General features: G+C 37.8%; 1 protein-coding gene across 1 annotated transcript; it reads left to right on the top strand.

The window, feature by feature from the left end:
• Window positions 1–434: 434 nt before the first annotated feature.
• LOC105045410 (3',5'-bisphosphate nucleotidase AHL) lies at window positions 435–9,592 on the top strand. Its single transcript, XM_010923680.4, has 3 exons — window positions 435–903; window positions 7,892–8,579; window positions 8,846–9,592. Exons 1-3 carry the CDS (start codon window positions 519–521, stop codon window positions 9,147–9,149), a joined length of 1,377 nt encoding a protein of 458 aa, XP_010921982.1. The 5' UTR covers window positions 435–518; the 3' UTR covers window positions 9,150–9,592.
• Window positions 9,593–9,657: the final 65 nt, after the last annotated feature.

The raw sequence follows: 9,657 nt of genomic DNA on the forward strand, positions 1-9,657 counted from the left end.
TGAAAAATGGGAGGTGACGTAGCGATGATAAAATGTCATTCAAAATGACGTTTTATCTTTTTGTATCAATCTGATAAATAAATTAAAAATATATTATTTTTATAAATAATTTTTTTTAAAATTAATTAGATAAAACATTCGTGCATAAGTTTCATATTTAAAAAAAATAATTGATATGGTGGATGGCTGCACGTGATCGGATATGCATTGTACAATCCACAGTAGTTGTTTACCATGCAATGGACATTGTGTGCGGTGCAGTGTACCGTATCGTATAGTATACCGTAGAGGATCCGCTCACCAAAAAAAAAAAACTAACATGTGAAGAAAAAGTGAGGATGGGACCCATCAAAGTGGTCCCCTCTCTCTCTCTCTCTCTCTCTTAATTTGTCTACAAAGAGCCACCCTCCCCAGCCAAGAACCAAGCACCCATCCATCCGCATACTTTGGAGGGAACATCCCAAAACCTCTCCGCACTTAATAATGCTTCCTTTCCTTTCCTTCAAAAAGCCCGCATAATGGCCGGACTCTCTCACGCTATTTATCTCCCCCAGGCCGGAGGAAATTTCCGAGCTTGCATCTTTCCCACTTGCGACCGCGCCCGCTTCCGCCTCGGCGGCGGTCTCCTTCTCCACTCCTCCTTCGCCGCCCGCTTCGCCGCCGGCTCTGCCGCCTCCGGCCGGCTTCTGAGCCTCTCGGACGACGACCCGTCTCCTATTCCTTCCGTTGGATTCCCCCGCAGCTCCCGAATGGAGGCGGAGATGTACTCCAAGGAGCTCGACGTGGCGGTGAGGGTGGTGCAGATGGCGTGCTCGCTCTGCCAGAGGGTGCAGAGCGAGATGGTGGGGAGGAAGTGGGATGAGATCAAGTCCAAGGACGACGATTCCCCGGTCACCGTCGCAGGTTGTGCTCTTCTGCTCTCTTTCTTCTCCTGTTCTTAGGTTGGATGTGTTTGTTTTTGATTCTGTTCTTACTTATGATGGTTGTCCCGCTATGAATTAAGTTTTCTTGCATGAAAGGAGTGATTTTGCTGATGGTTCGTTCTTGGGAGGCTATTACAGGAAGAAAGTTTTTACGTTGTTTTCGCTACTTGTGCGTGTTTAGGATGTATTGATAGAATGCTGTTTATTGGTTTCTTTGTTGGAGGTTTGGAATGTTACTTCTTCTTCTTCTTTTTCTTCTTGTTTCATTTTGGGTCGTTATCGTTATTGTCTGTTAGATCTTTTATAATGCCTGAGGTCGTTTTGTTCTCTAGGTCATAGCATCGGTATGGCCTTTGCTATCTAGTATAGGGATGTTTGCAGTTGATATTGAGCAATAAATGCGACTGGTTATGACCAAATAAGTCAGTATTACTGCAAGGCACAGAGTTTTGGGCTCATATGTTGGTTTCATTGTGTTTTATCCGTTTGTCATAATCGGCGTAGTGATTCTCATTGCTGAATTGTTGAATGTTGGAGAATAAGGCGCCTTTATTTCTATCCTGCCTATGGGAGCCTGATAATCTGATCATGTATCAAAATTCAGAAATTTTCTTCTGTTAATCTATAATCTTTGCTCAAATTAAGAGAAATATTGAAATTCTATTCTTTCAGTTTCAGAACATCATGCTGAGAGGCTGACTATTCCACTTTCATGCCCCAAAGGGTCACTTGACTCTTGAGTTATTCCATCATTTAAAATCCAGACTAGGGACATACTTGGCTTTTTTGCTTCGTTTTCTTTGTTATAAGCTTATCAATTAGCATATTTTAATCTGTAAGCCACTACACTGCTCTAGTTTTGGAAATCCGAAAGTCTATCCTGCTTTTGATCTTGTTTGTACTGGTGGTATTGGATTTATCCTATTTCAGGCCTATGATTATGTTAGACTATCTCAATGATGCGTTAATTATTGAATTTGACCCCATGTATCGATATGACCGTTTCATCAATAGGAATGTAAAATATGTACTTTTTTGTGAAATTATATGTCTTGTTCATGCATCTTTGCTTTTCTGTCTTAGCAAAGATCCTCTTGTCCGTCTTTTATCTCTTAGATCTTTACTGTCTTGATTTATACTTAAAGAGTTGGTTTTTGAAGTCCTGGTAGTATATTTGAAGAAGACATCCTTCATCTTAGCTCTGATGCCATAATCATCTTGCCAATGTAGATCTGTTATTTGGAGGGACAGAGAGGTAGATGAAGACATATTATAGGATTGGGATATGGTGGATGAAAAGGAAATGCTTTTCTAGGGTGTTGACTAATAGCTATGTATCTTTGTGAGACTTGAAGAAAATGTTGTACAAGACAATAAGAAGTCTCCCAGTGTACTAGCAGTTAAGAGTGTTGGGCAATATGGAGGCTCCAAGCACCTAGAATGCCTGTAACATGCAAATTTGCCTAAGTGCAGTGTTATGATAACAAGGATAGGTATTGAAATAATTCCATAGTGGATCTAAAGGTCTGACTAACTACAAATAAAGTGAACATGAAGGAGTTGTTTCTGATGCATCCTCCCCTATGAATATGATTTAAGAATATATATGTTGTGGCCTGTAGGAACAATATAAAAATTAGTCCTTGGACTTGCTAAAGCACCTTTTAGCACCTTGGGATATTATTTGTCTGGATCCTTGATACCACTTATGTTTACCTTCATTTCATACTGGTGGCTATGTAAGTACGAAGTAGATCAACTTCTTGACGTGGGTACTGTTATGATATTTTATGTGGACCCTATTAAAGTCAGATATGCCTTATGCATTTCCTTTCTGAATGTTAAATCCCAGTTGTTCCATGTAATTTTTCTTTTATGTGTGACGCCCCTACTTTCAGCAAAGCTTAAATAATTTGGCTTCTTTATGGTAGTGGCTGAGGTACTGCACAGCACTTTGGGAGTATGAGGCCACCTAGCCATGTGCTTTTTTTCTTTTTAATTAAAAAAATACAACAAAAATAAATTAAACCAATAAAAAATATAAGAGAAAAATAAAACTAGAAAAAAGCTTGGCTAATATTTAGAAATATAAGAAAAAGATATGGAGGAGCAGACTTTGGGAAGGAGAGAAAATGGGGAAGGCTGAGGAGTGAGGATAGGCATAGAAGAGGCAAAAAAAGGTGGAGCGGACTCTTTTGCCCCTTGAATGGTATGACATTTCTTCGCATTTCTAGTATCTGTTGACTCACACCACTCATCTACTGCTGTAAATCATCCACTGTCATTTATCTCTCTCAGTCTCAAAGGAAAGTTAGTTCAGAATTCATCAGCTTGCAATGCAAAATAGGGTGGATTCTACATCCCACACCTAATCTGCAAGTGAACTGACCTGCAAACAAAATGCGTTGCTTGTCCGGCATTTGCCTGGGTCGTATACATGGGAACCTAGGCTATATGTTTTCTTGGCCCCTAGAAGGGCACCGAGGGGCTGCTGCATGTATGCATATATGGTTGCATCCATGACTGCATTTACTGCCTTCAGAAAATTGCTTGCAGTAGTACATGTAAAATTCACACGAACATATTTTTTGTGATGTGCAATTTGCACCTATACCCAAAATAGTTATCAAAACACCTTGCTTTTTCCTTTTGTTCTAATTTTTAGTGTGTTTTATTCTATTGGTTGTCCTTGACAAACATGAGTTTGTGATAGAAAATAAATCTTGCCTTGATCAAAAGACTATTGAACTAGTAGTTGATGAGTGCTTTAAATCTTATTTTAGGAACATTAATTGATCTTTTAGAAGTTTGGTAGCCTCTGTAATCTATGTCGTAATGTTATTAGCTTCCTGGTAGATTTTCCTACTTATAGCAAATGAAGTTGTATGTTCAAAAGTATACACCAATCCAAGGACATAATGCTATCACATTTCAAGTCTACTAGGAAGTTAGTTCTTTTCTTTTCTCTGTTCAGAAGGTTAAGCATAAATGCTTAGAAATATTGATGGTTGATGGCAGATCTATGGTATATTATAGTATTTTTGGTGACAATTTGTATCTATTATGTTTCATATTCTCAATACGGTAAATCAAGATGTCTAGTCTTGGTTGAGTAGCTTACTTTTACAGGTCCTGTTAGTTTGGTACACCCATGTATTGGTACATGGTACACTGCTAGGGTTGAGATATCAGCTATAGAGTATTGTAACAGGCCCTTGTATCTCATTGGTACTTTTCTTTGATAAGATACCTCACTGGTGCTGTGCTGAATTTGTATGCTGTGTTTGGCAACAGGTGGTATAGGTTGGTACAGAAAACCTTTCATTATATACAATCTTTGTCTGGGAATTATGATACTTTAAATTGCATGCAATGTTTGTATTTGATATATCTGATGCATATCAGATATCAGTGCTTGTTATACATTCTTATGGTATATGTTATGTATTTACTATAAGTGGACTTTTGATATTTCCCAAATGCACCAGAGATACTTGATACCTAGCTTTCTTTTTTCTGAATGAAGGCTAACCATTGAATGATGGATGGTTAATTCTAGAGTTTGTGTAACTGATATTGTTGTATGGAATGTAGATTGTGGTCTATGTTTCTTATATCAATGTATTTGTCTTATGTTGCATTTGCATTCTATATGCATGTCCAATGCTTTCAAGCAAGGTTCACAAAACTGGTGCATATCATCCTGTACCAGGCATACTGTATCATGTTGTTACCAAACTGATAATTGGTATAGGAGGTGTACCAACTCTTGGTTTGCTGAACTAATCACCACATAGGGCAGATTGACATTGTATCAGCATGGTATTAGTATGGAGTCCGGTACCAAGACTGCGATCCCTGCTCTAAAGGGTCTTCGTAATAGCTCTTGAATAATGCTGTATAGTGTGTAGATGATCATTGATTGATGAAAGATATCCATGCATGAAATTATGGTGTCTAACTTGAAATGCATGCTTAACTTTTGAGAATTATCTTGGTGCCAGACCATATGAAGAAAGATTGGGAGGGCAGATTATAGAGGTATGTGAGCTTCAAACATGGGTCCTTCTTTGGGATGAGTTATGTGATGAGAACGTTATGGAAATAAATTGTTCATATACTATCTCCAATAAAGGTCCACTATACTTTTCTTTCTTTTTTTTTTTCTTTTGGGAGCACATGTGGACTATCAAATTGATGTTACCAGCTCCCCACTTCATAAAGCCAATCAAAAGCATTTCATCATTCAAGGCAACCCTTAAGCCTTGTAGTTGGTTTGGGAATTATTATATTTAGGTTAGGTTGGATAACTTGATGTAAACATGGAGTAAACTAGAATAAATCTATTCTATTATTATCTTGTCAGAATAAGTTTATCGGGCTATGTGAAAAGTGAGTAGTTCTTTTGGAATCCCCTTTTTGCCCTTTTAATATTCTGCTTTATTCTTGAGCAAAAAGGTCATTTGGCAGGATATGATAGAATAACTGGTGACATTCTATAAGGAACCATGTGGGTATGTGTCCAATCTCACATCAGTTGTGCATTGGGAAGATCTCAGATAGTTATATAGGGCCAAGAAACCCAAATAATATTTTCTTGGCTGGCATTTTTTGGGTGACATCTTGGGTTGTTACATATTCTACACCATCTGTCAACCAAACAAGGCTATTATATTTGGATAAATGCAATTAAACAAGGAGCTATTTTGTTGTAGGATGCATTGAATACGAACTTTGTCATTCTCATTTTTAGTGAACCTTACGCCTCTCTTAAATCTCAGCAAGCTGTACTATAATGAGAATGAAGATATCTCTTAAATCTCAGCAAGCAGAAATGAAAACAACAATATCATTGGCTAAATTTGCATATCTGTCTTGATACGGGGTATTGGCGGGAAACAGCAGCTACATGTCTAATTCTTCCCAGCTCATAATTTCTGTTCTATTGCCAAGAATAGCTAAGTTTCAGTTTTTGCCCTCCCTAAACCATCAGCATAAATAGGTCCAGAGGTGGTCTTCCAATTTATGAGATGATGCATCAGAGCACAAATTTTTCCCATTTATCTTGCAACCTCACCACCATTTGAAATGAACAAGAATATTTGACTTTGTGGTAGCAAGCTCAGATCCTCCATTTTTACCTAGATACTAGGCTCAGGTGCACAGTGTCAAGGTTCTCAAAGGTTAGTTTCTTTGATCTTTGAAAAACTTGACATGAGAATAAATCAATTAGCTTGATTTGAGAATGATTCCATACCATTCCATGTGTACTTCACAAGTTAGGTCGATGTAAGGAGTCTCCATTTTTGGTGTGCCAAAGATCATCTGTTGAGTCATTGCATGTTTAAGTGCCAAAAATGTTCATGATTTACAATTTCATAATTCTTGGTAGTCTACATAACACAGCTGCCTGCCAATAAATGTTACATGATCTTAATGAAAAACCTAGCGATGAATAAGCAAATTAATGAAATGTCATGATGATGTAAGGAAGGCAAAATCATGTTTTTATTTTTTCTGTCCTTTTTCTTGTTCTTTACAGAATACAGGTTCGTCACAGCTTTTGCAATTAGACAAGGATATTTCTATGTTGGTCATTTCAGATGTAATTTATGAGAATAACCCTTTGATAGCAATGGACTATTAATGTCAGATCAGTAAGTGTGGAAAATTCTTCTCGGACCACCAATTGCTTGCACATTTGTATCACACCTTGCCACTTGGTTAAGGTGTGGTGGGGGTTTAATTCTGGTTGGATCCAGCACCCCACCGTAGGGTAGGTATAGGGTAGAAAAGGTGGGGATTAGCCTCTCCTAATCTCAAATTAAAAAAAAAAAAGTCTTGAACACTTATTTCTAATTTATGAACACAGCCATATTCTTTTAGATAGGGGCTACTTGAGTCAAATTTATTAGTGAAAAACGAAATAATGGATTACATATCTATTAGCGAGGTATATATAGTGATAATATATCAAACTCTCATAATACATCCTTCCAAGTAAACACAAATCACTGGGATCCAGTAGGCCATTTGCTAAAATTTAATACGCAAAAGCAGTTTCAAATTTAATACACCCAAGCAGTTTCTTTTCTTGAAGTTGGACGAACTAGGTATCTTTCCCTTAAATGATTAAGATGCATTTGGCACTTCTCTGATCAAGAGGAATCTCTACATCATCTCAGAAGGTAGCAGCATTCAAAACATCTCTATTGCAAAAGAACTTAAAATCATCTCCCAGATCTCATGATCTCGTTTTAAAGTGTGAAAGAACTGACAACCTAGTTTCTTAGGCTGCCATTAAGCTGATGTAAATTCTATTTATTTTTTATTTTGGATGAAACCCGATTTTAGCTCTTGTATTTCAAGGAGTTTGATCAGGACAAAAGATCCAAATAAAATATACTACACAGTACATACATGGAGAGAGAGAGAGATAGAAAAGTAGTAATGACTATGAAGTTGAGAAAAAATCTTGAAACTCCTAACATAAAAGACAAGGACAGTCAGCTTAAAAACCATATCCATGAAACTTCCCTTAAGTAAAAGATTCTTCCAGGGAGTTTTCCTAGCAACTGCAAATACAAAAGGCTGGATATCAGAACTACTTTATAAACTGGTCTGGAAGCTCCAGTTTCGAAGCCTACTGTTGACATTGAAAAAGGCATGTATATAGCTGCACGGGTAAGTAGAATGAAAACAAAGTCTTGTTGAGTCTGATGCAATAGATCAACAAATGAAGTCTTATATCATTTGACTAACATATATCAGTAGAATGAGACTCAAGATTCTGCATATGGTCCAAAATCATTTGATAATGAAAAGACCATGTTGTACGCAAATTTGGGGACTGGTTTAGATTTAGTCTTGCATATTAGTTTTTTTCTATGACAGTTTCCAATTTGTAAAACATAATCAATTCATGCTATATATTTATTGTTAATCATTGAAGTTTCATTGCCTTGTAGATTGGGGTGTTCAAGCAACAGTCAGTTGGGTCCTTTCACAGTGCTTTGGCATTGAAAACGTGTCAATTGTTGCAGAAGAAGATGTTCAAACATTGTCCAAAAAGAATAACACAGCCTTGCTAGAATATGTTGTCAATACTGTGAATGTGTGCCTGGCTGAAGCTCCCACATTTGGACTAGAAGGCCCTGAAAAAGCACTTGGAACTAAGGAAGTTCTGGAAGCTATAATCAGATGTAACTCTAATGGAGGCCCCAAGGGAAGGTTTTGGGTACTTGATCCTGTGGATGGGACACTGGGCTTTGTGCGTGGAGATCAGTATGCTGTTGCTCTTGCTTTAATAGAGGATGGAGAAGTTATCCTTGGTGTTCTTGGTTGCCCTAATTATCCAATGAATAAAGCATGGCTCAATTATCACCAACGTTATTATAGGCTCATGTCAAAGTTGTCTCCTCCCACATCTGGATCCTGGCATAAAGGTTGTGTAATGTATGCTCAAAAAGGTAGTGGTGAAGCTTGGATGCAACCACTGATTCATGACTATGGTAAATTTGATTGGCAAAACTGTGCACGAAAAATTCAAGTATCCTTTGTCAGTGATCCTGCTTTTGCAACATTCTGTGAACCTGTTGAGAAGACCAATTCAAGCCACTCCTTCACAGCTGGATTGGCAGACAGTGTTGGCGTCAGGTAAATTTGCTGCCTTTGCCAACTATATACGGTGCATGTCTTAGTCATTTAGATCTTGGCGCATTTGAGAGTAGGCAAAATTTTTTTTTGTCTTAGCCATCATCTTGTGAGTTGAAAAGTGCTATAAAAAAGAAGTGAGAACTATGTACCCTTAATCGTACAGCAAACTGTTAGAGGTGGTGCAAAGTTCTATAAATTTTTTTCATGTTTTTCTGTAGTCATAAATCTTCTATTGAAACATGTATATTTTATTTCATCATTGGCAGAAAGCAGCCATTGCGTGTGTACAGCATGGTGAAGTATGCTGCCATAGCCCGAGGGGATGCTGAGATTTTTATGAAGTTTGCTAGAGCTGGATACAAGGAAAAAATATGGGACCATGCTGCTGGGGTTGTGATCATTCAAGAAGCTGGTGGAGTCGTCACAGATGCTGGAGGCCGCCCATTGGACTTCTCTAGAGGTATGTATTTGGAAGGTCTTGATCGAGGCATAATTGCATGCTCTGGAGCATTACTGCATGAGAAGATCATCAAGGCAGTTGATGCAAGCTGGGACTCATCCAACCTTTGAAGCTTGCCATATAATGTTTTCTCTTGAATAGAATAAATGATGCCAGTCACATTAAGGATTTCTTTGGCTCCCTATATCCTTTCAGTTTATGGTCTGCAGTACAACATTTCATCCACTGATGCCTTTCTGACAACTAATTAGCAGGACCTCCTGAAACACTATAGGGAAATATTAATGGATTATATATATATTTTATGTGGAGGTTACTGGTTCAGGTTTTATCTCTAGTATGGCCATACCATAAATAAAACCTAGAATGGTTATTTCGGTACAGAACATTGTACAGGAAATAGAAGGAAAGTATGCTCATGAATGTGAATGATGTAGCCACCCAATGTATAGTTTGAGAGGCTAGCCTGCTTGGTGTATTGCTTTCCTTTGAGCACTTAATTTCCTTCTAAATTCTATAATTTCTCAGTTAAGGGTATTTAATATTTTGTGCACTTGATTCTGGTGCCTAATGGATTGCCATTGTGTTGCTACACTTTTCTTCATTTATGCATCACCA

Source organism: Elaeis guineensis, chromosome 5 (assembly GCF_000442705.2).
Source record: "Elaeis guineensis isolate ETL-2024a chromosome 5, EG11, whole genome shotgun sequence".
NCBI lineage: Eukaryota > Viridiplantae > Streptophyta > Magnoliopsida > Arecales > Arecaceae > Elaeis > Elaeis guineensis.

What these genes read in the sequence shown, in the direction of transcription:
- LOC105045410 (XM_010923680.4), top strand. Translation starts at nt 519, where the DNA reads ATGGCCGGACTCTCTCACGCTATTTATCTCCCCCAGGCCGGAGGAAAT. An exon ending in TTCCCCGGTCACCGTCGCAG is followed by an intron (nt 904 to 7,891) that starts GTTGTGCTCTTC and finishes ATTGCCTTGTAG; the next exon opens with ATTGGGGTGTTCAAGCAACA. An exon ending in GCAGACAGTGTTGGCGTCAG is followed by an intron (nt 8,580 to 8,845) that starts GTAAATTTGCTG and finishes CATCATTGGCAG; the next exon opens with AAAGCAGCCATTGCGTGTGT.